Below are 27,432 nucleotides of genomic sequence, written 5' to 3' on the forward strand. Positions count from 1 at the left end.
TTTAATTCTTTTTTTTTTGAAGGGAATGTGCCAAAGCATCACTGAATGGGAAAGGCAAGGAAGGGCTGAGCAGCCTCTACCTCCACACAGCCTGAGGCCAGGCTGGAGCAGAGCTTGGGAAAGCAAAGCGAAGCTGCCGGAACAGAAGAACATATTTTGGGTGCTTAGTTCATTTTCTTGCACCTCTTGAACCATGATCAGTCTTGAAAAGTCCTTGCCAAGCTGAAGCAGAGACAGCTCCCACAGGTATTTCTTCTTTCCCATTTCTGGAAAAGGAGGAGAAAAATAGACTTCATTGTTCTCAACAACTACCTAAAAGTAAGTTGTGTAGAGGAGGGTGCTGGCCTCTTCTCCCAAGTGACAGGGGACAGGACAAGAGGAAATGGCCTCAAGCTCCACCAGGGGAGGCTCAGGCTGGACATCAGGAAAAATTTTTTCACGGAAAGGGTCATTGGGCACTGGCAGAGGCTGCCCAGGGAGGTGGTTGATTCACCTTCCCTGGAGGTGTTTAAGGCACGGGTGGATGAGGTGCTAAGGGGCATGGTTTAGTGTTTGATAGGAATGGTTGGACTTGATGATCCGATGGGTCTTTTCTAACTTGGTGATTCTATGATTCTATAAGCGTGGAAGACACCGCAGTGGATATGGTGCCCCCGTACAGGCACTGAGTGCTGGCATCTTTCACAGGCACAGTGCTTCCCAAATATCAGCCAGCTTTTCCCAGCTGCCTCCAGACTTCCCTGGCACATGCAAAATGTTCAGTTGCTCTGCACTATAGCAGCGGAGAGTTAAAATAGAGTCCTTGCACAGGGAAGATGAGGTGGAAGCCTAGGGTTTGCCTGGTGATGGTGGGGATATCTCATCACTGCACAGACCACAGTGGAGGCTTTTGACTCAGGTTTCTCATTTTGTGCTAAAAATTCACCAAGGAAGGCTGAGTGCTTGAGGACATCTCAATACCACAAGATAAGCACAGATGTGTTACCCTAATACTTTCTTTTTACACAGCTGCTCACACAGGCTACCCGCCCTCCGTGTTCTGTTCTTCCCTTTTCTTCTTTTCTTTCTTTTTCCACATCCCTTCAAAGGAAGATTAAGCAGCAGGACTTTCTGATATCCTAATCCCGGACTTTCTGATGTCCTAATCCTACCTTTGTGGAGGCAGAAAGCAGGATAAATGTTGCCTCATCTCTGCAGTCAAAGTACACAGCTCCCAAGTGGTGATGGCATCTCCATGAAGCTTATGGAGGGCTTTGCTGATACAGGGGTTGGTAGCACCATGTCCTCAAACCATCCCTGAGCTTTGCTCAGAGGGATAGCTCAGAAGGCAGAGGTGAGCTCATCTCCTTCATGAGTTGCCTTCTCTCCCTGTAAAACCCTGGGCAAGACCACGTCAGCTGATCTTACTCCTCCACAGTTGTTGCCTGCCTCAGCCTAAATTTCTGACTGAAATGAGGATGATGAGAGAGGCTGCGTATCTCTACCAGCAGTCTCCCTCGGCTGCCCTGAGCCCGAGTCTCTGAAGGGGGAAGTGGTGGAGTCTCCATCCCTGGAGGTGTTCAGAAAGTGTGTAGATGTGTCACTTTGTGATATGGTTTAGTAGGCACAGTGATGTTGGGCTGATGGTTGGACTTGATGATCTTAGAGGTCTTTCCCAACCTTAATGATTCTATGATTCTATGAGAATATCTGTGTTTAATTATATTTGACCACAGATTCCATAGCTGTGGAATGGCAGCCAAAGGGTTTCCTGAAGACAATTCCTAAACCTCCAAGGCATCCTTACCCTACCTGCCCTAAGTTTTCTCTCAACTCAGCTCTGGATTCTTCAGTTGTTCTGTACAAGCAATGCTTCAGTGGCTGTTTCTGGTATGGGATGTGCCTATGTCTGGCTGCCTCCCCCAGCCTTATCCTTGAGCCAGGAGCACTGAGGAAATTTGCCAGCACTTTTCTATAGGCAAATTCTCCCTGGCTGACTGACATCAGCCCTTCCATTTCATCCTCACCTCAGCCACCATCTCTTCTCTGAAACCAGCCATTCAGTGGGAAGTTCATGCAGGAGACTGCTGCTGAAATCAGGCCTGAACGCCCTCCAGCCCAGAGCCTGCAGCGCGCAGTAGCTGGACAGGAACAGCAACCACTGGTTTCCCTTCTGCTGTTTGCTGTGCAAATAAAGAACTAGTTTGATTTCCTTTAGTGGATGGGCTTTGGCTCAACTCCACCACAGAAACTGCTTTTCTTAGCGCCAGAGCTAGCCAAGAGGGGCTGAAGACACACCAGAGTCCTCAGTAGGGGATGACCCCACCATATAGCTCCTCCATGTAGGGGAAAAAAAATGAATTTGTGATCTTATGTCTGCAGGGAAGGTCCTCTCTCCAGGCTCCGTGGTGGGGTGGAGACAGAGAGGGCTGCTTGCACTTTGCAGCCATTTGCACCACCCTGCAAAGCCTCCTGGCTGTCCATGACAGTGAATAGTTCACCTGCAGCAAAACCAGGTGGCTTTGCCAGTAGAGGAGAGCAGATTTCTGTGGCTCTTCTCCCCATGTGCTGTGGGCACATGTCTGCATGCTTAACAATTTTGAGACCAGTAAAGATCGCTAAAGGTCCTGACTTTCCTGGAGACCTTCATGTCTCATCTGAGGCAAAACAGAAGCAGTGCAAGATACCACATTTTAACCCTCCAGCTGGAGCCCATCCACCTGGTGGGCCCAACACCAGCCTCCTGCCCCCCATATCCTGCACCTGAGGATGACAGGGATGCAGGGAATGGGGCAGAGCAGGAGGACAGGATGGAGGAGGGAAGAGCACTCAGGTTGTGCAGACCTGTCGTGAGCTGGGCAGGGACCTGGCAGCAGCAGGCAGAGTTCACCAGCCAGGTGTGACAGATTCTGAGCAGCTCCTTAGCAAATTGCTCTGTCTTCAGTGGAAGCAGAGAGAGAAGAGAGGCCTCTGGTCTCTGCACCCTTAGCTTTTAACTTCACCTTGGACAAGGGAACTCTTTCTGTACGCATTACTATGTGTCTTTGCATGCCATGCCGGGTTTCACGCTTGAAAGATAAAGCAAGAAGTATCTGACCTAACCTGACCATTGCGCGCATACATTTTGTGCCACCTCTCCACCTTCGCAACACTGAATTGCCTTAAATTGAATAAAATTACCTGCTCCCAGACTATTTACTGTAGGCAAGGAGCAGAACAGCCAGACCCTGGTGAACTGAACAAAAAACATCAAAGAAAATTGTTCCAATTGCGGCAAATCTCAGCCTCCCGCTATCCTGTCAGCTCTTAGATGCCCTTCCTAGAAACCCAGATCTGCTGTTCAGCACTTTTTCTTTGTTTAAAATGTAACACACAAGAGCTAAGAACTTTTATTTCAGGAAAGGTCAAGGCAATAAACCCCAGATTGTTTATGTACATAAACAGCCCTGGGATGTAACATGCCTTTCTTACTCCAAGCTTTTTCTAATGCAGCCAGAATTGGCAATTAAAATCATACACCTGCAAAAACACAGCAACACTTGAAGGGAAGCCTGCAACACTGTGTCTGCTAGTCTCATCCTGCAGTAAACAGTCCCTTACTGCTCACATGTGGCCAAAGCGATCCAGTGGGAAACTCACCCAGAAAAAGCAGGGCTGGAAAAGATGCTGTCATGCCTGCTTGAGTGGAGAGCTTGGCCAGCAGCACCCCAGGGAAACAGCCCCTGCATGGACATGTCCCATCCCATTTCCACAGAGCCGGATTCATATTCTCCTTTGGCTCTTCCCTATGACCTGGTTCAAAATCACCCATATTCATCTGACTGGACTGAGGGCCAGATAGGACTGAACTATCCCTGGAGAGTTTCTACTTTCCTAGGGCTTAGTATCTAGTGGGAAAAAGCTTCACCATTTTTGGGTGCTTTCTGGAGTCATCGCCACCCCTGGACAGCCGAGGAAAGCTTAGGCAGCCCATCTGCTGCATTAACACTCCTGCGGACTGACGTATTAGTTTCTGATAATGGTTAAGAAAATTCATGAATTTAAGGAAAAGATTTGACATCTCTGCCCTTCCTCCTCATGTTTCCTGTTGCGTGCTTGTGGCAGGGATGCCAGGGACGCCATGAGCCCCTCTTCTGCCTGGCCACGCAGGCAACCATCCTCCCTCCTATCCCTAAAGAAGGGGAAAAGAGGAATCTCATTGCCTAACTGGGAGCTCGGCTGGGGATTGGCAAGGGGAAAAAAATCACATGGCATCCAAACCCAAGTAACAGACAGAAGCTGGAAGCACACAACACACACTGGCTGCTCCAGGCATGGGTGCACAAGCAGCACCCAGTCCATGGGCTGGCAGATGGGTTCCCCAGCATGCTAGACCTGAGAAACCTCTTTGTATCCACATCATCTCCTGGATTGATGAGCTGGATATGGCCCAATGGAATAAAACCTGGTTCAGCTTAGAAGAGGAGAATAAGCGAGGCTGATCCTTCAGTTTGGAGTGAAACAAAAACCAACCAACCAACCAAACAACAGGGAATCCCCGAGGACCACGTAGAGGCTGTGTGGAGGGCAAATTTCTCCTGTTTGGGAAAGGATGCTCATGTCTTTGGCTTGCATTGCTTACAGACTGGTGGATTTCAAAGCTCCAAAGCACGTCATGGTGTTATTTGCTGGTTGGCAGCACACAACTCTAGGTGTGGTATCGTTTTAAATCGATACCAGGAACAACCACAGGGTCTATTAAAAAACTCCTGAAGTTTAGTATTTCTTGGGAAAAGAGATAATCCTATCAAAATAGCAGATATCCAAAATAACTTGGGGACAACTTCTCAGGGATCCGATCTTCACACCATTGGAGGCCTTCAATCCAGAAAGAGTCATGAAGGTGCCCCTTGCAGAGAGCTGAGATACAGGCTGACATTACCCTGCAGCAGCTGATCGGCCAGAGAAAAACAAATGCCTGGGTGACCTCAAAGAGAAAGGCTTGTCCACACTCAGATATGTGCAACCTTGTCAATATCTCACAGCAAGATTTTTACCTCCATCACTTCATTAATAGCTCCTGGTTTGGGGGCTTGTCCTTACACCTCATTTACAAAGCAGGTGGTGGAAGTGGGGAGACAGCCCCAGCTTCTGGGAGCAAGAACAGGGACACCTCCAGTCACCTCCTTGATTTGATAAAACGGTGATGATTTGCATTTGTACCTGCCAGCACTTGGTGCAGCTGTGCAAGTGCTTTTCATCTCTCAACAGTCTCAAAAATCCCACTGGAATTCCCTCCCGATTATCATCAGCACAGGAAAGAGAAAGAAATGAAAACACATAACTCCACTTTTTACCTTTTGCTTTAAAATCTTTTGTAGGTGAGGACAGATTGCAGCAAATGTTTCATAAAAACTTTCATTGCAGAGAGCTGCCCCTGACAGCTTGAAGGGTCTAATCCCATGTTTACAAAGGCTTGTAGTGATAGGACTAGGGGCAATGGGTATAACTGGAGAAGAGCAGGTTTAGACTAGACATTGCGAAGAAATTCTTCACAATGAGAGTGGTTGAGGCACTGGCACAGGTTGCCCAGGAAAGCTGTGGCTGCCCCATCCCTGAGGGCGTTCAAGGCCAGGTTGATGGGACCTTGGGCAGCCTGAGCTAGTGGGAGGTGTCCCTTCCCATGGCAGGGGGGGTGGAACTAGATATGCTTTAAGGTCCTTTCCAACCCAAACTGTTCTATGATTCTATAGTTCCATGATTCCATGACCACAGCACTCTGTGCTGCAGGAAGAAAAGGCACCACATGTTTGAGTAGGTGTGATGAGAAGGTCAAGTTTAAGAGGCCTCATCTTCCACAGCTGTTTTGTGTAGTCTGTGGATATATTTGTAGGCCTGCTGTTCTAGTAGGATCGTCAGTGCTCCCAAGAACTCCTAAGCTTCAGGACTTTTGGACTGGTTCTCGCAGTTGCCCCTGGGATATGTTTTTAAGTAAGAACTATTCCTGCACTTGTGCATGGCTGGTGCAATGCATTTTGAACACCATAAGGGAGGAAGGTTTGCTTTCTCCTGCAGCTGCCAAACACCTTGGTCCACACTTGGGTGGGCAGAGACCCAGCTGCTGCAGCGTGTTGTCCTTCAAGTGTCTGTCCTACTCCATCCTGCTTCTGGGTGACCCTGGCCTGGAGCAACATGTAAATCTGGATTTTAATTGGAAAGAGATGGTAGCAGAGGGAAAATGGTGGTGGGATACAAAGAGCAGCTGGGCGGATTGGGTTGCAAGAGAATTAGGGAATTACTGGTGCTCTTGCAGACTGAAGTTTGCAGTTGCAGAGTTGAAACCTCTTAAGATGCTCTTGGCAAGCCTGGGGAAAAGACAGCCTGTCAGGGCAATGCCACGTGCTGGAGGCAGCACTCGGAGACTGAGACTCATGCACTGTTTAGCTGCCTTTTCTTCATAATCCTTGCTTCCAAAGCCCCTCTTCTGCAGCTTGAAAACCTGAGCCTGTGCCTGGGTGGGCAGAGACGTTGGACACCACAGGTACAGCCTCTCTGATGTCACAGGGAAGATTTCCTTCCCCCTGGGTTCCCAGTCTCCTTTCCCTCACTTGCCTTATCTGACAGCTAATTATCATTCCAGAGGTAATTGCTGGAGGAGCCACATGGGATCCATAAACCATCAATACTAGGGGATTTTTTTCCAAAGGGTCAAAAGACTGGAGAAGTCCTATTTATTAATGTTGTCGTTATTGGTATGATTATCACTGCTGTAATAGCAGCCAAAATCACTGAATTAGATTGCAGAAACCATTATTGCTGTGCAGATGCAAAGACAAGGTTATCGTCCCTGAAGCTGTTACAAGTCTAAGAGGTTTTTAATTGGGAGGAAGTAGTATGTTCACAAGCTCTAATGAGAGAGTTACAGAATAAACCCAGACCTAAGGGTAGAGAAGGAGGAGGGAAGCGAAGCCTCGCTGCAGAGACCTCCCATGAAGGGAAGATTTGGGAAGGAGCTGCTGAGGTGGCAGATTCGGGGAGGGGGGCTCAGCACTTCTGTGCTCGTGTACGTCGGTTACCTAATAAGCCATTCCTTAGGTTCCAGTGAAACTGCTACTTATATCATAAATTCAATGATCTTCTCTTTACTGGTCATTAATCTGCTTCGTTTCCTGACAATTTTATACTCTTTTGATAAACTGTTTGTCTAACCACTTGGAAGAAACAATGTCAAAAGCTGTACCTTAGGCGTTCGCCTAACTAATGAAGAAAATCCATCACAAGGAGAGTTTATCTATTGCTTTGTTGAATGTAAATAAAACGTCAGGCTAATTTACTTCCATTAATCTTGAAGGCCATAGCTACAATGATAGCCCTGTGTCGGAGAGGATTTTTTTTTCCTTTTCCACATAAATATTTAAGCAAGTACTGAAAGCATAAATAAATTGCTTTCTAAAAGCTAGATTACTTTTATATCCGGCAATGTAACAATAAATTTGGATTTACTTGCTAGCTCTTGTCTTTCGGGCAGCAGCCAGGCCATACTTCACCCGTGTGGCCATGGAGCTGCTTGTGCAGTTTTTGCTGAGTATTTTCTGGGGTTTCTGAGCGCCGGTCCTGAGTGCCACCCCACTGGTGTCATACCCAGTCAGTGGTGGCTTCAGCAGGTGTTCAAGCCACTCTCCAAAGTCAGTATGGGGCTGCTGCCAAGGCTATTTGGTGTCCTTTGGTGTGTGTGTTTGTGCAAACGTGTGCATATGTGCTAGAGAGTGTGTGTGCATGCGTGCACATGGGTGGGGGTGGTGTGCATGTGTTTGCTCACGTGCGCGTGTGTGCATGCGTTCAGTTCATTGGAGTTGATTTGGTGCCTGCCTGCCTTCCCCCAGCCCTATTTTCTTCCAGCTGAAGGGCACTGGATGAACACAGTCTGTTAAACACAAAACATGCCATTTCAGTTGCTGTGAAAAGAAAGAGTTTTCTTCTTCTGAAGCCCTAGGAGGGCACATGCCCATGCTCTCAACTGATTCCGAATGCTGGCAGGGAGTCAGGGTGGGTGGTGCCAAGAGTGGGCATGGGGATGCTACAGGGATGCCCTCCTGCAAGGATCTCTGGTGGCAGCATTGCTGGGGCCTCAGGGAAAACATTATGGACTTTTCCAGCAGGTCTTGAAGTGACAAAGGGAAGAACAAGGCTGAGCACAACTTCATCAAGCTTTTGCTCTGAGTCTTTTTGGGTGGCACATGGAACAAGTAGTACCTTGTGCCCACGCTGCTGGGCCCCCCAGGGGAACTTGTACGCAGATAACTTCACTTTCCCAATGGTCTTGGCTCCTTGATGCTGCTCTCCTCTGTCCTTTTAGCAGGCATGTAATGCTAGCAAGAGCAAGATGGGGGTGCATTTAATTGTCCCCGTCTGGGAGCCACTGCACTTCAGCTCTTACAAGCCCAGGGAATGTGTTTTAACTTGTTTCTCCACTGTTTTTTTCTCTTGCTTGGCTGCTGCTGCCTTCTTAAAGCCAAAGCAGTCCTGGCCCAGCTACATAGCCAGCTTGGACCACATCCTTTTTTGTTACTCCACCCCAACAGGATCCATGATGATGCCCAGTGATGTCCGGTTAAAACAGGATCACTCCTGAGATGAGATCTTGTTTTTCAAGCATGGCCCCGAATGAATTTTTATAACTATGTTATAAACCCATAAAAATAAGTTCATCATAGGAAATACAACACATTCATAGATGGAGAAAACCAAACCTGACACTACGTGGTAAACACTAAAACAGCCTGAGCAGTTGTGGGATTTCTGTGACCACAGATCATAGCCTGTGCTCTTTGCTGACTACATAGGCAAGTCCACAGAAAAAATGACTAACTAAAGGAGACTGCTGATTAGTCTCAGCTAGATCATGGCTTTTGCTTCTCTCATTTATTCATACCAATCTCCTTGTTAATTGAAGAGTGATTTTTATTCACATGCATAAGTGTTTACAGATGTTCCCACACCTGTTTAGCCAGCAAGCTCACGTTACAACCAAGGAAATGCAAAAAAAACCTAGAAAAATCTCCCTGCTTTCTGCAATGCTAAGGTCAAGTAGGTGCAACCAGAGGCAAGAGATGGAACCAAAGGCAAGGCAAAAGCTGCGGTCTCAGCACACCCCAGTCATCCTTGAGAGTCATCCATCCCACAGAAAACTGGATGATAACTCATGAGAAGGCAAGGCTGATGTGGTACAGCTTTCCCTGCATAAACGGAGGGCAGGACTCTAGGAAGATGCTCCTGGTGCTCTGGGTGTTGATGTGCCCATGATGTTGAATGCCGGCACCTTCTGAGAGCACTTCAGCTTGTTGATTCATATCATCCATGACTCGCTTCATCATCTTTTCCGCAAGAAGAAAGAGGGGGAAAGAGGCCATTCCTTGTGCTTATGGTATTAAATTGTCCCCTTACAGGCTCTGTAACTGGCATGGTGCTGAGATGGCTGGAGCAGGAGTGACACGAAAGCTCACCTTTTCTGCCTCTCCAACTGCATGAGTGGCCGTGTTCTCCAAAGCTAGGGCAATAGGATAGCAGCATGGGTTGCCAGGCAAGAGCCTAAGGAGGTGACAGGAGCAGGATGACCTCTGCTGGAACTGCCAGCATGCTCAGAAAGCATTTTGCACTAGACTGTCTTCTGCTGAAATAGCCTGGCATTTTTGTTAGAAGATTTTTCTGCAAGCCTTCGAAAGAGTTTCATGTAGCAGTGCCTATGAGAGCAGGCAGGAGTGGTTTTTCACAAGCAGCAGAGCTTGCATGGGTTTGCCTTTTAATTCCCTGACAGTGAAGGGAACGAGCGAGTGAGCGACTGAAACCTGCAAATCCCATACCCCAAAAATATCTTTGCAGAAGCCCAGCCCTGCCAAGGTACAGTGCAGGGATGAAAGGCACCACAAGCTCCATGAAGGCAGCTACTGCCAGGCCCTTCCCGTGGTCCAGGGTCCTGCTTAGCCCTGTCTTGGGCAGTGGTTTATACGTGCTCCTAGGCACACATCACCTCTTCCACAGGACTAAGGATGGAACTCATCTCAAGTAACTTGCCCCTGCTTGATCTACTTAGGAAGGTCCCCTCTACTTTCCTTGACACCACTCCCACATCTCTGCCTATAATGTTTTGGAAACAGCAAAGGCATTATCAAAAAAATCCCAGGTTGAGACTTGAAAAGGTTGCCAGTGATTTCTCCCAGCCTTGAGCAGTGCCTCTCACCACTTCTTTAACTCTTTCCAGGGACCCTGTAGGCTGTTCAACTGTCTGAGCCTCCAGTTTTTGAAGTTGTTGGAGTGGGAGGCATGAAGGCACCCAAAAAAGTCTCATGGATGTGCTTCTCCTTTGAAAATCCATGCTGAGACCATTACTTAACAAATATTGCCTTTCTCAAGCAGTTGTGGATTGTTTCAGGAGATGTCTCCTCTGCCTCTTTCCAACTCTGTGTGATCCCATCTCCTTTTCCAGGGCATCCTACAAGGAGGGGAGGGAGCACCTTTTAGAGAGGCAAGCACCTGCATGCAGTCTCACCCTACGCGGAGGGTGTGAGATACATCTGTCGCCACCAGGATTTGCAAGGCAGCACCCACTGTGCCAGCTGGAGGTCAGTTCAGTGTGGTGAGTCCCCAAACACTGTCAGGTTGTGCTCCTGGATGTACCGCAGCAGGATGCGCGCCCGCCTGTCGATAGTCTGAAGCAGGGGCCTGAGGCCCTCAGCACCGCCTTGGCTCTCCCAGAGCTCCTGGTCCATGCGGAGGGACTCCAGCAGCAGGCTCTGCAACCTGCCCGACTGAAGAGTGGCCACTGCGGCCACCGGGAACCTGCAGCAGAGGAGGAAAAGAGAGAGGAAGGGAAGGGGTTACTCAGGGAAGGTCGAGCAGGGAGGAGAGCAGCAGCCAGGCACCTGAGCAAGGGCCACCCCAGTGCTCCTAGAAGAAATCATAGGATCTTAGAACCATTTGGGTCAGAATGGACCTTAAAGATCATCCAGTTCCAATTCCCCTGCCACGGTCAGGGACACCTCCCACTACATCTGTTGCTCAAAGCCTCATGCAGCCTGGCCTTGAACACCTCCAGGGCATCCATGTCTTCTCTGGGAAACCTGTTCCAGTGCCTCACCACTCTCACAGTAAAACAAATTTCTTCTGAAAATCGTATCTAATCTCCATCTCCCCTCTTTCAACTTAAAACTCGTATCCCTTGTTCTACCACTGCACTCTCTGATAAAGACCCCCTCCCCAGCTTTCCCACAGGCCACCTTTGAGTACTGGAAAGCTGCTCTAAGGTCTCCCCAGAGCCTTATCTTCTCTAGGCTAAACAAGCCGAACTCTCTCAGCCTGTCCTCATATGGGAGGACATAGATGCATGTCCCCCCAGAGGAACGTGGGACGAGAAGCTTCCTGCTTAAAACTCCTGCTCATGGCGAGCATGCAGGCCAGCTCCATCAGAAATGGATCGTTGGACTCCAAATGAAGGGTCCACTAACCTGCCCACTGCCTGATTGGCAGCAAAGCAAGAAATGCTGAAATACCTGTTTATTGATTGTGCAGCTGCCAATTAGAGAGGAGAAAATAAGCCTTGGAGACTGCGGTCAGCCACCCAGAGCAGGATGAATAGGTAGGTCAGGGCAGAGGCATGTGTGATGGGTTTGCAAGCCCACCCACCTGCCCTGTCCTGGGTGGGAGGTGGCCTCATTTCACTTGGTGCTCAAGTGGGGAGGCCAGGAGTGGCAGAAAGTTGTGCACATAGGGCTGGTGTCCGTTCCACGCATGCAAGATCAGCTCTCACCCAGGACATGCCCCCAGGACAATAAGCATTGCCCTTACTACCTGTCTATGCCTTGCAGTAGTCTGAAGTTGAGCTTCTCCTCTGGGTGCTCTGGCCTGCCTGCATTGTCAATAAACACCAGGCGAGACGGCGCACTTCTCCGGACCTACCAGTGGGACAAGAAGGATAAGTGTACTTACTGCAGGTAGTCACCACTTCAGGGGGTTAGGCTGGTTTTTTTTTAATGCATTGAGAAATACTGAGAGCATTTTGGGACCAGGAGCTGCCAAAGCCAAGGTATCTCCATGCTGAGATGCACCTTCCATTATGGACCCAGCATTGTCACGAGACCTACAGCCCCCTTGCTGTAACGTCACCTGCAAGGGCCTCATCTTGGCCTCAGAGGAACATACCAGGATGTGGACCAGGACCAGCTCCGCTGGGTTTCGGCACTTCTCGTGGAGCCTCTCCTCCACACAGGGTTCAGAAGGATCAGGCTGAAACCCACAGCAGTAGCGGTCCAGGCGGTCGTGAACCTGCAGAAGACATTTGGGGACCTTAGTGAGGACACGTGTCCAGGGTGGGGAGGTAAAGCTGTGAACTTTTCTTGCTCGGAGGAAAACAAAATATTTCTAAGCATCCTCAGCAGACATGAAATGGAAAAGCTGAATATACCAATGAGCAAGAGAGAGGCAAGGAAGCATTCAGAAGCTGAGCTGACTCGCAAAACCTGCTTGGCTTGGAGAAGAGACCAACAAGTCAGGTACTGCAGAACACACAATATTTGATTTCTATGGCCATTATATTCAAGACCCTTTGAGAAGTAAAACTGGTCCCACACCAGAGCTCCTTAATAATTTCCTGTCTTCCTTGATATTTAATAAAGGACTCAAGTCAGCTTTTCTCCACTGGGACACCCATCGGTTAAATGTGATAAAGTGTCTTTTGCCATGAAAGATTTTGAAATGAAAGAAAACATCACATTTCTTCCATACCCTCCCTTGGTCTATCTACTGGAAAGCTCAGGACACCAGCTCCTCTCACCTGCTACGTTCTTTTCCAGACTGCACAGAAGGAGATGATAACCTGAGAAGACTTACAGAGATACTAAATGCACTCAAGCTTCCATTCACCTGCCCCCAAGCACCTGTGAGACAGAGGTAGATCATTGCTGGATCCACTGAGGTGCCAGATGGAAGCTTCCCCAGAAGGGACTACCCAGTTGTGGAGATGCTGAGAGCAGTGCTGACATGTTGGTGATACCTCCCTTCCTCTGGCCCTTCCCTGGTTATTTATTTTTATTTCTACTCACGAGAGCCTTAACGGCTCTAATGAATGGGACACTGGGTACCTGTTGTAACATAAATATGTGAACCATTTCTCCCATCCAAGCTTAAGAAGCTGTAAGAAGCTCCTCTGCAGCCCCATTTTGGTCCCATGTGAAGCTTGACCACCTCAGAGCATTCTCTTGGGTCCAACAGGGCTTTCCAGCCATGACTCATCCTGGAATAGCTTCCTCCAGGGAAAGCTGCCTTGTTCTTCCCCCAGCTGGGAGAGGCATGCCACAGGGCAAGGACACAGCTGCAGGGCTTTGGAGTTGCTGTACTTTTGGCCCTTTTTAAAGGGCAGGACAGAGCTGTCGACAGCTGCTTCCTTTCCACTGGGCTTGATGTTTTGCCCCTGGTAAAGCTGCGCACCAAGAGCGATGTTCCCTTATGGCAACACCAAGAGAAACAGATACAGAAGCAGATCAATTTTATAGGTAACTCAAGAAAAGAACCAGGATTTCAATGTACAGCAGAGCTCAAAGCTGGCAGCTTCTCCTTCCCCAGCAAGGGCTATGAGAGGCTAAAGCCATTTCTGAAGGATGCTATTCCACTTCTATAACATGCTGCTGACTTGGTGGCTCTTTACCTTTACATAACTTTTTCATCTGGGAGGATCCCATAGGAGTTATTGAGGAGAACCTTATTGAGGACTGCCCTAGGACTTATCATTGTGCTGCTTCAGCCCTCAAAGGGAAAGTCTCCTTAAAACTAGGTACTTTCTCCTGCAGACTCAGCTTTTCCATTGCACTCGGTGGCATTTTGGCCTGGGGAAGAGAAGGGGGTTGGTTAATCTTCTCATTTCTCTGGCTGTTTCAGCTAAAATACTTCCAAGCCCAGCCAGGATTGCTGCACCTCTGCCAGCCACAGTCTGAGGTTATAAAGATTAATGGTCAGGCGTTGCCAAAAAAAAAAAGAGAGAATAGTGAGTACACATATTTTAATAGTCCTTTTTTTTTCTTCTTCTTCTTCTTCACTTCTTTCTTTCTTTATTTAAATACTTGCCCTTTCAGGTGGTTTCCTCTTATCTGATAATCAAAGCTGCAGCCCCAAGATGCCTGAAGTGGCTTTTTTCCATAGAAACCACTTTTGCCTCCTCACAGATGCCCTTTAAGAAATGATAACTCTCTGGGACGCTGTCATAATCCCTCATAGCAGCAGGGTATGATTTTCCAGACAGACGATTAAGCATTATTTATCCTGAGGAGGAAAGCAGTGCCATACAAAGGGTCAAGGTTCCTGATTTCCAACACCAGCAGTGCAGCCCTGGAGTTGGATTGGATGGGGCTGATGCAGAATATGTTACTTGTCCCTAGGGATGCCCTGTCCTAAGCTGTTGGCATCCACAGAAAGTGAAGCCAATGAAGCCATGCCAGAAGAAGGCTTGGCCACATGAGAGTAGAGTCACTATGTCTGAAACCTGCCTGCATTTCCCTGTAAGCCCCAAGCACAGATCATGCTTGGGCCAAACCGCTTTTGCACAGATCTCTGTTGCTCTCCTAATGAGCCAATGACCAAAAATACATCCCAAGAAGCCACAGCCTATGTGACCCTGCAGAGAAGGAACTCGTGGTCAGACAAGGCGGGCACAGGGGAATCTAAGCAGCATCGGTGGGACGGATGGTCTCCATTGCCGCAATCCTACCTGAAGGAGAAAGTCAAAGAGGGCCAGGCGGCTCCACTCGCCATGTGGGATGCTGGAGCAGGGAGCATCCTCAGTTGCCAGTGTTGGTCCACGGGGTCGCAGCATCTCCTGGTACTGTAGCCACCCCAAGGCACAGGAGTTCTGGTCATTGTTGGCATCCTCCAGGTGCTGGAGGTCAGGTGCCCACCAGATGATGGGTCGCAGGGAGCCATCAGTATAGCTGTAGGGCAGGAGGTGGCTGGTGAAGCGCCGGGCCACGGCAGGCAGGCTGCGGTTCAGCCCCAGCACTCTGTCCAAGTGGAAGGCCAGCACCTCATAGATGTCTCTGGGGCGTTTGATGAGCCCACAGCGCCCATTCCAGCAGTCTCCCTCTGGGCTGGCTGGTGAAGTGTCCCCTTCTGTATCCCCCACAGCCTGAAGCTCCACTCGCAGAACTTGCCCATGGGCTGGGACACGGGTCTTGGAGATCACCTGCCCTCTGGCCAGCAGGTGCATCTTCTGGAGATCATCATTGGAGAACCACGGGGGCATCTCCCCTGCCACCTTCCGCCACTGCCTCCTGCTCCATCCATGGGGCTGGTCCCACTTCAGATAAGTGGTAGCTGTGGGAAGCCTTTCACTGCGGGCTTGTCCCCGAGATAGGGGAGCAGCCGCCTTCCACTGGGGGCCTGGGGGCGACAATGCTGGCAGTGGGTGGGGGTATTGGTCCGGTGGTGGGGGCAGATGGGTGAGGGCCAGCAGGGCCAGGGCCAGCAGCACCCCGAGGGCTGCTGGGGCAGGGGGCTTCAGCCCCGTCCTTCGCCATGGTCGCTGAGCCTGCAGGGAGAGACACCGTTAATGGGGGGCCCCGTGCAGTGCTTTGGTCAAGGATCTCCAAGACTTGTGTGCCTCCCAGCCCCAGACAGAGCTCTCAATAAGTGTAACAGGGTTTGCTTTAGAAGAGCAGCCCCTTTTTTTGTGGGCTCCCTGGGAAAGCTGTTCCCCAAGCACTCGTGGCTCCTGCAGCACTGTAAGCAGGGAAGAGATGGCTGGTGGCATGATTTGTGCCTTAAATCAGCTCTGCTGTCTTCAGAAGTCCCTTAGATCAAGGGCTGACCCACCACCAGCATTGCCATGTCTGCAGACTGGACGCGAACGCTTTCCAGTTCCTAAGAGGTCTTTATCTCCAGACCTTACTCTGGTCACCCTCGGTGTTTCCTGTCCTGGTTGCACATCAAACCCACAACCCGGATCCCCATCTCCTCATTTGCAGGACATCTCAACACACGCCGAGACATGGCCTCTGGAGCTCTGCCTATCACTGCATCCAGCAAAAGCAAAGTAGTTCCAGATGCCAATCGGGAGCTGTGGCAGCTTATAGGGATGCAAAGGGATGCAAACTGCCGTATCCAAAACCTTAATTATTCTGATTCCCAGCACCAAGGAACTGCCTTTAGATGGGTACTACCAAGTTTGGGTGTATATATCTTTAAACACATGACTTCCCCATCCCCTCCCTCCTTTTAGTCATACTTTCTACTCTGAAGAGACCTATAAAAATTATATAGGCTGGAAAGGCTGTTATGAGCAAGTCTCCCCACGTTGTTATTATCTCCATTTTGGCCTAAAGCAATCCCACTTGCACAGGGCTGGGGTTGCCCTGAGCGCAGCACATTCCATTCGGGGTGAGGTGGAGGGAAGTGATGGGGCAGAACTGGGAGATCCCCCCACCCCACCTCATCCCCAGGTTTCACTTCACCCGTGCCACTCACCCAGGCTTGGGCAGTCTAACATGCTTCTGGAGGCTGGAGTGGCAAAAGGCACCTTGGCACTATTTTTCCACTTTACAACAGGCATTTCCAAGTGGCTTGAACCCACATTGGAAGTCAAGGTAATGCTTGAGTGGATACATTTTTTTGTAATTATTTATTTTGGAAGCATATGTATATCCATAGCAGACACAGCAAGATAATATATCACCAAAGAAGGGGTAAGAGACTGCTTATAAGACGAAAATCTTGGGGAAATAAAAGGACTAAAAATCTGGGGAGGTTAAGAGCCAGCAACCAGAATGAATTCCAGAAGACAGATGAGCAAGCAGAAACATTTCCAGCCATGGGGCTTTTAGGACTGCAGCCTCCCACTGGCTGCAGGGGCCAACCACCAGCACAACTCCAGCCCAAAGAGGAGCCGCCCCAGGTGACCCCAGTGTGCGAGTCCCTTCATAAGCTCATCCAGTACATCCTAAAATCCATCAAGCTTCATGCTCACACTGCGGAGAGGCTGCTGCAGACTGCCCCATCATGAGGAGCCACGTCTCTCCAATGACACTCCATCAGTCGAGGCAAATGAGAAGAGCTGCAAAGCCACTAACTCACTGGCAGCATCCCTGCGGGTTTTCCTCTGAGGCTTCCCTCTTGAGGATTGCGCAAATTTAATGCAGCCTGTAAGAGGCAGCAATGGTGCATCTGGAGTGATTCAGCTTTATAACTCATTTAATTGTTTCTCTCCCAGAAATACAATTTAGTGCAGCAAAATATATCCACCGGGCTAAATTCTATGCTCAGACGTGTCTTACGCCAACCTCTGCCGGGAGGCAGTGCTGTGGTGCGGGGCTTTGACTTGCCGGGGGACTTCGCTTAAAGGCCCAGAGTGAAAAGGAGCGAGTCCAGGGTGAGACGATTGAGAGAGTGATGTCATGTCCTAGAGCACGGGCAGGGTTATTCAAGGCTTGGCCCAGGTGGCCAAGAAGGCCAATGGCATCTTGGCTTCTATCAGAAACGGCGTGACCAGCAGGTCCAGGGAGGTTATTCTCCCTCTGGACTCGGCACTGGTGAGACCGCTCCTTGAATACTGTGTTCAGTTCTGAGCCCCTCACCACAAGAAGGATGTTGAGGCTCTGGAGCGAGTCCAGAGAAGAGCAACAAAGCTGGTGAAGGGGCTGGAGAACAGGCCTTATGAGGAGCGGCTGAGAGAGCTGGGGTTGTTTAGCCTGGAGAAGAAGAGGCTGAGGGGAGACCTCATTGTTCTGTACAACCATCTGAAAGGAGGTTGTAGAGAGGAGGGTGATGGCCTCTTCTTCCAAGTGACAGGGGACAGGACAAGAGGGAATGGCCTCAAGCTCCACCAGGGGAGGTTTAGGCTGAACATTAGGAAAATCTTTTTCACGGAAGAGGTCATTGGGCACTGGAACAGGCTGCCCAGGGAAGTGATTGAGTCACCTTCCCTGGAGGTGTTTGAGGCACGGGTGGATGAAGTGCTGAGGGCCATGGTTTAGTGGTTGATAGGAATGGTTGGACTCGATGATCCGATGGGTCTTTTCCAACCTGGTGATTCTATGATTCAATGATTCTAACTCTTCCAGGCATGATGCTATGGGATAAATTATTGCCCTAGGCCCCTTTCTGGGCAGGAAATGAGAATGAATACCCCTGAGCAGTCCTGAGAGACAGCAGGACTTTGGTCAAGTGGCTGGTTGCAATGCCTCCCCTGCTCTCTCCCAATTGGATGAGATAATGATTCACTGTGGAACTAAAGCCAATGTCAAATAACACAGGTGGCACCTGAGCTCAGCTACCCAAATCCTTCATGCCCTGAATTTCAAGCAAGTCCTGCAGAGAGCAGACACATGCCTATTCCCAAGCCCCCGCAAGCCAAGTCTGACATCCTGAGCAAGAGTGTAGGGGAGGTGCAATGTCCAAGTCATAGTTTAACCATAAGAAAACAACAGTGTGGCATAAAAAGGCCAAATCCTAATATTCTGATATCCACACTCCTTTCAGGTCATCACTGTAAGTGCTTCACAATCTATCCCTCCAACCTCAAAGTACACTGAATTAACTGCAATGACATCTATGGAGTAAATCCTAATGGAGAGGATTAACTGTAAATATCAATACTTGCATCTGCATCCAGCCAAGTTCTCTTCCCAATTCATGTTTCCCTGGGTAACTTTTTCCAGTCCCATCCATCTGGAGAGACACGACCCACCTTGCTCTCACCAAACCCTGCTGTAACCCTTTTTTTCTGCACAGAGGATTTGCAGGGTGATAATTTTTGTTATCTACCCAATAATAACACTTTGGCAGCTTACACCATCCCTGGGTGTGCAAAGAACCTGGCTGCCAAAAATTCAAGTATCCTGGCAGGGTGTGTGCATGTGAAAGCCACTTGGAGAACCTTGGAAGCTCTGCAGGAAAAAAATCCTTTTTAATCCACAGCTGGGGAGCAGTGGATGCCAAATGGATGGCAACAATTGTCATTTTTTCATCGTCAAGTCAGTTTACAGACCAAGTGGTTAAAACATCATTACTGTTCAAACCCACTTTGTCTTCTCTGTCAGCAAGCTCTGGTTTTGGCACTACAAGTTAGTGCTTCATTTCTTTCCTATCCTGAACTTGAAACCCTGCACTGTGAATCTGGGCAAGGGACACTGCAGGCTCCCTTCTCCAGCCTGCTCAAAGTTTCCTTTCCACATCAACAATAAAAAGAAAAAAAAAAGAAAAGGTGCAAGTACAGTATCTCTATTATTTCTGGCAATTGATATTGCAAATTTCATAAGAAACTAGATCATAGAACATTGCAGAAATAATACCATATTTACAAGCCCAGGATAAATACTTTTCCAAAGAGACTTCCTCTGAGCCCATGCTGTAAAAAAAAATGCAGCAGTTTAAGCTATGGCTTCAATTCAGTCAGAAATGCAAACCATACGTAGAGCTCTGCTTTGCCAATCTGACACATTGACAGCACAGCATGTCTTCTGCAGAAATTAGGTCTGTTTCCCAGTGGGCAAGCTACAGGCAAAACCCATAAAAAGGCTTTAGAGAGGTACTGCTTGTTCCAAGATGCCAATAGGTAAAAAATGTATATCCTTGCTCATCAGAGGAACACACAGCCCAGGCTTTCAAAGGCACAGTGGAGAGCCTGTGCAGCCTGGCTGCTTGAGGATAAAACTTTCTAAGTGTGGTTGGGGGTGGGGTTTATCCTTGACATTGTATTCCTAAGATGCTTGAACCTTGGCAGAATTTGAAGCAGAGAAGCCTGGTTTCAATTTCTTTTCAAAGTGCATTAAATTGCCTTTGTGGATCTTGAAAGAAAACAAAGACAAACCCCAGACTTCATTATGCAAGAATGTATGAAACAGCCCATAAACTAGAAGGACACCACAGAAATACGTGGCCTTTAAAAGTGGGTTTCATCCCTGCTTTCCTTTGGCATCCAGATGGCTGCTCCTGACCCTGCACCAGCACTTCAGCAGCAAATCCCATCATCCCAAAGAGGTGCCCAAGGCAGCTGGGATGGCTCGACTGTGGTCATGTCCACCTTAGCTCCTGGCCTGTCCTAGGTTCCCACAGCTATCAGTGAGCAAGTTAAAAGCAGATATGTGCATTTATCTGGATGCACACCGTGCAGGGGAGCTTTACAGGGCAGCGCAACACACAGAGCTGTGCTTACCCTCCCAGCACTGAGCTCACTGCCTGCCAAATGAACCACAAAACCGCCTGGGCAGCAGGAGACGCAGCCCACCGTGACCAATTTTAACAAAGACTGCTTGAAAAGCAGCTGGGAAACCTTCTCTAGCTGCCCACTGCCTCTGGGAATGTCTCCAGAGCCTTGCAGCTCCTGGGGCAGCAGAGAGAGAGGCAGAGAGCGGCTATGTCAACCAGACCTAGTAGGGGAACAGCCCCTTCCTTTGGCTTTTATCCAGGAGTTTTTTGGCTTGTAAGGGCATGGCATGTGGGCTAAGCTTACAGCTGGGGACCCGTAACTGTGCTTGAGGATATGGAAGGAGACAAAACCCCTCCACCTCCAGAGTGACTCTGGGCAAACTTGAGCAGAAGGAAATCTTTGGCAGCATCCGTAGCCCATCATTCAAGCGCTTAAGTGCCTTTCTATATCATCCTGCTCAGGGAAGACAGATGGCTTGCAGAGTGGGAATTTACTAAAGACAGTTATTAAATGAGGACTGCCAGCCTCAAAGGTAGCCCTGGATCAGAGCAGCTGTTCTGGGGGGCAGGTCCACTGTGCTCCCCACACATGGGTACATCACCAGATCCCATTGCCATCTACCTGCACCTGCATTGCCACAGGGTGTAAAGAAAGGCTGGCCCTTCACGTAGCCTCGTGATCCATCAAAGGGGCCATAATTCCTAGCAGACCTGCACCAGCTTTTGGGTGGGGACGGGTGCGTTTCAGCCAGAGATTGTGTTTATTTCCTCCAAAATGCCCTTGAAGGGGAGAAGAACTTGACTCCACAGCATTTTGGCATCCTGAGGACACCCTGAAGGCCATCCTGTTCAGTGCCAGGGCAGGGATGCAGCAGGGGTTTACTGCCTGCTCAAGGTGCCCCTGCAGACCCGCTTCCACATGTTGCTCCCTACCAGAGGCTTGGGAAGCTCAAGCTGGGCACTGTGGAGGTGGGAACGGGGACTGTGCTCCCACAAACTGTATGCAAGGGAGTCACAGCAAACACTGGGAAACCTGATACATCACCACATGGCGCTGGCTTCTTCCCTGCAGAGTCAGCGAAGTACTCACAGATGGCACACAAGCATTCCCACCAGCGTGTCCAAAACCAAACCAGAAAATGACCAAGTTAAATTCCCCTGGGCAAAACTTTAAAACGTTAAAAAATTTTGCCAGATTTTCATAGAATCATAGAATAGTTTGGGTTGGAAGGGACCTTAAGGATTGCCCCTAGTCCTATCACTACAAGCCTTTGTAAACAGTCCCTCCCCAGCTTTCTTGTAGCACCTTCAGGTTGTTATAGGTCTCCTCAGAGCCTTCTGTTCTCCAAGCTGAACAACTACAAGTCTCTCAGCCTTTCCTTGTACAGGAGGTGCTCCAGTCCCCTGGTCATCTTTGTGGCCTCCCCTAGACCCGTTCCAACAGCTCCACATCCTTCTTATGCTGAGGATTCTGGGACTGGACACAATACTCCAGGTGAGGTCTCACAAGAGAGGAAAAGAGGGGCAGAATCACTTCCCTGGACCTGCTGGCCACACTTCTTTTTGATGCAGCCCAGGATACAGTTGGCCTTCTGGGCTGTGAGCGCACATTGCTGGCTCATGTCAAGCTTCTCATCAACCAGCACCCCCAAGTCCTTCTCTGCAGGGCAGCTCTCAATCACATCATCCCCCATCCTGTACTGAAAACGGGGATTGCCCCGACCCAGATGTAAGACCTTGCACTTGGCCCTGTTGAACCTCATGATGTTCTCACAGGCTCACTTCTCCAGCCTGTCCAGGTCCCTCTGGATGACATCCTGTCCTTCCGGTGCGGCAACTGCACCACTCAGCTTGGTGTCATCTGCAAACTTGCTGAGGGTGCACCCAATCTCACTGTCTATATCATTGATGAAGATATTAAACAACACTGGGTCCAGTATGGACCCAAGGGACACTACTTATCACGGATCTCCATCTGGACTTTGAGCCATTGACCACTACTCTCTGAAGTACCGAGTAACTCCTTGAAGAGCTGGAAGTCTGCTTTACTGAAATTTAGGGTCCTGCGGTTTACTTCTCTTCTCAGCCATAAGTTGAGCACTGGCTCTACTCACACACCTAATCATCCAAAAGACCATTTTGAACAAAATCTTCAGGGAGTGGTGAAAGCCCTTCTACATATCAGTGCTGTTCGCATTGCAGCAGCTGGTCCCAGTTGAGTTACAGACCAAACAAGTACAGCTGAAACATGGGCTTGTAAACCCCACAGAGTAGCCTACAAAAGCAGCAAGGCTCACAGCACCCCAAATGTCCCGTTCAGCATCTTTATGGAGGACCTGGGGCAGGCAATGGAGGACACACGGAGGAGATGGATGGCCACCCATGGCACTCTGGAGTACAGTTGATGCAGTCAAGGACAAAGCTGCCACTTGGGGGACATGGAGAGAATATGCCATGTCATGCACTGGGTGTGTCCTAAAGCCCTGCAGAGTACCAGCTGGGACTTGCTTTTCCTGTGATGACACTGCCTTTATCCGTAAATCAAGCGAAAAAAAGGAAAGATTCATGATTCTCCTCTCTCCCACTGTGTAAATCTGTTGGCTTGCAGAAAGTTAATATTCAGGTCAGTGAGGGATGGACAGGGTGCTTTTCATCCTGATGCTATGTACACCAAGGACCCCTCCAGTTTAATCCCAGAAGTCAACACAAAGCACTACAAAAATCAACAGTCTCCAGGATGCCATATTTCTTTAGCTTAAAGTTAGTTAATTAAAAACTTGCAGATGCCTCAGCCTTCTCCTATCCAAGTTCAGAGTCAGAACCTTTACTGCAGACTCTTGCACCTAGCTGGGTCTTCTGCTTCTTGGAGACACATCTCCTAAGGGATTGCTGGTTGTCTTTCAGGACATGTTACTAAGATGCATGGGTCTGCTGCTGTTCACATGTGCAAACCTTTCCGTTACTTTTGACCATTAAAAGCTGTATCTGAAGTGGTATCAACCTGCATCTGACCCATCCAGGACACTGTGGCCCCAAAAGAGCACCTCGTGTGCACCGGAATCAGCAAGGATCTGAGCAGTCCTGAATCTAAATTGCCCTACCAGCATCACGGGACATGGGAGGTCTTCTCATCTTCCCTCAACCGTGCCTGCTCATTCCTCTAGCCCTCACACCTACATGAGAGCAGCACAACTTAGGAATCCTGGCAGGGATGGCAAGGAGAGAAAGCAGTGGTTTTGAGCGACCGTTGCTCTCTTACTCCCCGCACTGCAAGATCCTGCCAGGTTTCCCTTTCCCCCCTCCTCCAGCCTGTTGCACTCAGCTCCAGAAGTTTTCAGAGCAGCTTTCCCATCTGCCTGCTGAAACAGCATGAAGGGGGCCCCTTCCCTGGCAAAACAGATGTGACTTGCCTTTGTGCAACCTCTGTGCCTCATGCCCCCATTCATTTTGAACAGTCTTGCTTTTGTTTGTGAGGGGTTGAGCAGGGGATGCTTCGGAGGAGGACAGCAGCCTGCAGCCTGTGGGCTGGACTCCTTTCCGCTGAGTCCTGCACACACAGTGCCTTGAAATGCCTGGATTTCTTCTGGTGAAAAACAATATGCTTTGTCCCGTGCAGCATTCAGGAACCGACAGTCCTGCTCCCCAGCACTTCAGTTTCAGTCACAGCAAGTGGCTCATTCTAATAATTTCTGTGGAATTCCCAAACCCAGGGAATTAATAGCAACAGTCTGGGAAGCAGCCGTGGATCTCCTTCCTCACTCCCCCCCCCCCCAAAACAGCTTCTCTCACTGTACCTCTGGGCTGCTCACCAGCTTTGATTTGGCATCCCCCGTGGGGCTGCACTGCTTCAGCTCCTCTACACACAGCAACAGCAAAGAGCAGAAGTGCTAGAAAGCCACGTCTTTTTTTGTTCTGGGCTGCATTTAATACGGCATGGAACACGTTCAAATAACATCATATTTTATTTCCTTCTCATTCTTGATGAGTTTAACAAACCTGCTGATGAGTACCTGAAAAACTGCTAAAACTCTTCTACATATTTCGGACCCCAATCCTATTTTGTTTGTTTTATGGGGGGAAGTGGGGGGGTGTCACGTGTTGTCTATATTTTGGGGAACGGGGATTTTAATCCACTCATTTTCAGTTTCCATTTCTAACCAGCAGACCGGCACTGGGGAAGAAGAGCTCTTGCTCAGTGCCCAGTGGAGTCTCCCAAAACCTGTTTCGGCAATGCTGGCGAGGGGCAGCCCTTGCTGTCATTTCAGCCTTTGCCCAAGTCAACTGGTTGGGTTTCCCCAAGCTGGCTGTCAGGTGTTTTTGCCTTCCTGGAGAGCAAGAAAGTGCATTCGTGGGATTCCAAAGGGGAGGGATGAGGAGGACAGTGGGGCCTTTCAGCCCTGCAGGCTTTCTTGAAAACAGAATTGTTCATACAAACCTTGGTCTCAGTTGCAGAAAAGTAACCCTGTTTTCCTCCGTTAAAGCCATCCTTTTTTAAAGTGAACAAAAGGGCAAGAAAGCTGCTTGCTGCTTGACTCTGAGTGCTGCTTGTGCCCCACAGACCCCATCCCAGGCAAAGCCAGCAAACGGCCACACTCCATCCCATTTCTCCTTCTCTCAGTGAACCTCACAGGGTGAACAGGTGGAGGAACACAGTAGGAGCACTAGTGATGCGTGGCCCCCAAAAGAGGGCCTTTTCCTTCAGGGCAAAGCAAATAGCTGCAGGCAGACTGGAGTTATTGAACATTTGAAACACAAGTGGGAATCAAGGCATTTGGCGTCTATGCTAGAGGATTAATAAAGTATAATCAGTCCGTCTTTTTTAGACTGCCTTATATTAGGCAAATGACAGAGCAGTTGGAAATTACTAGCTGGCAGATTTTGAAATCAGAAGAAAGAAGATGTTTCTGTTATGCAGTCATCCCCCAACCCTCACCACTCCAGCAGGTCGGACACGTAGAGCCGCCAGATCCAACAAACAGCCAGCTGCAAGTCCATGTGCTCTGTACTAGCAGCAAAGCTCACAGCTGGGATCTTTCTGGGTTTCTGCAAGAGCTCTCACTCCTGGTGATTTTGAAAGAAGTAAAAAATGAAGCAACAAGATGATCAGTTTAGGGCACAGTCTGAATTTATTCCTTGTGGCCATCACTGCTCTGCCTACAAATGCCCAGAAAAGACCTGTATTACTGGTGAAATCAAAGCAATCAGTAAAGGAGCCCACAAAGGGGAAAGGGCTGCAGAACCAGACCTTCCCTTGCCAAGGCAGAATGGAAATCCTGGCAAAAACTGAATACCCTGCTCTCGCAAGGGAGCCCACACCAGGTACCTGGCACAGGCTATATACTGTTTGAAAGGCTTCATAGTGAAGGTTTGTACAGGAAAGTGTTACTGCAGACGAAAGGCTGGTGCGGGAAGAGCTGCCTTGCTTTTTCTTTGACAGAGAGGAGTTATCTCCAATCCCAAAATGGGTGACACGAGCCCCAGTCCTGCCTGGTTTTCCAGCTGCTGAAGTTCATTAATTAGGAAACTCAAAATAGCCTATGCAAACTGTAGGATGCAAAGTATAAACCACACCATCAGTGTTCCCCATACACACACACTCACACACTCAGGTGAAAGCTGGCATCGCACCACTGCTCCCAGAGGTGCTCTGAGTCATCATCACACTCTTGAGGACATAAAAACGTTTCAGCAACACAAGTGACACCAAAGCACCAGTTCCTGCCAGAGCACCAGGCGCCTCCTTGGCTCATCCATCACACACATTTGCAAATCCTGCCCTACATGAGCTTTGCAAAGCCTGAGGTGGTGGAGTGGAGCGGATCCTTCCCCCATGGTGTAAAACCCCCAGTGTGATGCCATGGCTGTTCCCCAGCAGGAAAGCAGGACTGGGGAGAGGTGGTGGGCTCATCGCAGCTCAGCCGGCTCATGCTTGGGTCTATAAACCAGTTGCCAAGGGATGTCCTAACCTTGAGCATGAAGACTAGACAACATGAAAAACCACCCTAAGGTCTGGAATGTGCTGGGGATGCAGGTAAATCTGCTAATGCTGGGGAACACAACATTTAGTGTTTGATAGGAATGGTTGGACTCGATGATCCGGTGGGTCTCTTCCAACCTGGTTATTCTATGATTTCTCAGTGCGGGGGAGTAGGGGGGGAGGGGTGGTTCTTCCCTTGCCAAACTGGCTGGTTTTGTGACTATTTGATGAAAGCACTGCACTTTGTGGGGACTGGATGGAGAGCGTGGAGGGACTCTTCACGCTTTCTGAGTCTATCTGCACTTTGCTGCCCTTGCCCCACACTCTTCACCTGCCTGAAGTGATGCCACCCGGGCTCTTAAAAAACCTCGGTTTCAGCTGAAGAAGTGTAATCGCCTCCCTGGTCAACAGCAGTGCCTTTGGTCACAGCAGTCCCAGGCACTGGCTTTACGGACATCCTTACAATCTGTTTTGTCCACCACTAGTGCTATTAAGGACAAGCACGTGCCAGAGTGGTCTGTGTCTTGCTTCCCTCACCATGCCCCGATCCTCCAAGGGGTCTCACTCAACTTGTCCCACAATAGAAACAGTCAGGACATGGCCTCGCACCTTGTCCCATGGGGTTAGTGCCCCTGAGGAGACCCAGCGCTGCTTCCCACCACCAGCTCGGCAAAGAAACCCCTAAATCCTACCATGTCTCGCGGCACCGGTCAATGCTCTCCTCCTCGTGTATTTCAGACACGGCACAGTCACCTCCTGCGCTGGATGCTGGCCATCTGTGGCACTTCCATACAACACCAAGAACACACACAAAATACAAAAGTTTAAAAATAGCAATAATAATAATAATAAAAAAACCTCCTGCAGCAACTAATCAGCCTGTCTCCTCTACCCCAGCTCTTAACCACAGCGGGAGGCTGTCACCCAGGGGTGACCATGCAGGCTCTCTGCAGCCTCCGCTGCCTCACTCTGCTTTGCTGGGAGCTGCTGGGTGGCCGCTTCTCTTTCCCCCCACAGGCAGGAGGGCACCCTTCAAACTTCAGCTGCAAATTTTCAAACCCTGCCTCATCCCAGATCCACCTCCCTGTGGGGAGGGGAGCGGAGAGGCTGGGAAGGGGGAAACAGGCATTTGAAGAGTCTCTTTTTCACAATAAAAGCCCTTCTTGCTGCTTTTTTTCTTTTTTTTTCTTTTTTTTTTCCTTTTTAATACCAAGGGCCAATTTGAGCCAAGAAGCACAGCTAAAGGAGGTTGAAGATGCACGTGCTTTTTCCTAGCCCTAGTGATCCCAGTGCCAGACAAGCAGAGGGACGGGCAG

General features: G+C 49.3%; 1 protein-coding gene across 1 annotated transcript; it reads right to left on the bottom strand.

Annotated features, from left to right (window-relative positions):
- Positions 1 to 9,863: 9,863 nt before the first annotated feature.
- GASK1A (golgi associated kinase 1A) lies at positions 9,864 to 26,854 on the bottom strand. The gene is made up of 5 exons (XM_069859059.1): positions 26,809 to 26,854; positions 14,711 to 15,526; positions 12,154 to 12,276; positions 11,803 to 11,906; positions 9,864 to 10,794 (listed from the first exon to the last, which is right to left on the bottom strand). The coding sequence occupies exons 1-5, from the start codon at positions 26,809 to 26,811 to the stop codon at positions 10,584 to 10,586; spliced, it is 1,257 nt and encodes a 418-aa protein (XP_069715160.1). The 5' UTR covers positions 26,812 to 26,854; the 3' UTR covers positions 9,864 to 10,583.
- Between the last annotated feature and the right edge of the window lie 578 nt (positions 26,855 to 27,432).

Source organism: Phaenicophaeus curvirostris, chromosome 6 (assembly GCF_032191515.1).
Source record: "Phaenicophaeus curvirostris isolate KB17595 chromosome 6, BPBGC_Pcur_1.0, whole genome shotgun sequence".
Lineage (NCBI taxonomy): Eukaryota > Metazoa > Chordata > Aves > Cuculiformes > Cuculidae > Phaenicophaeus > Phaenicophaeus curvirostris.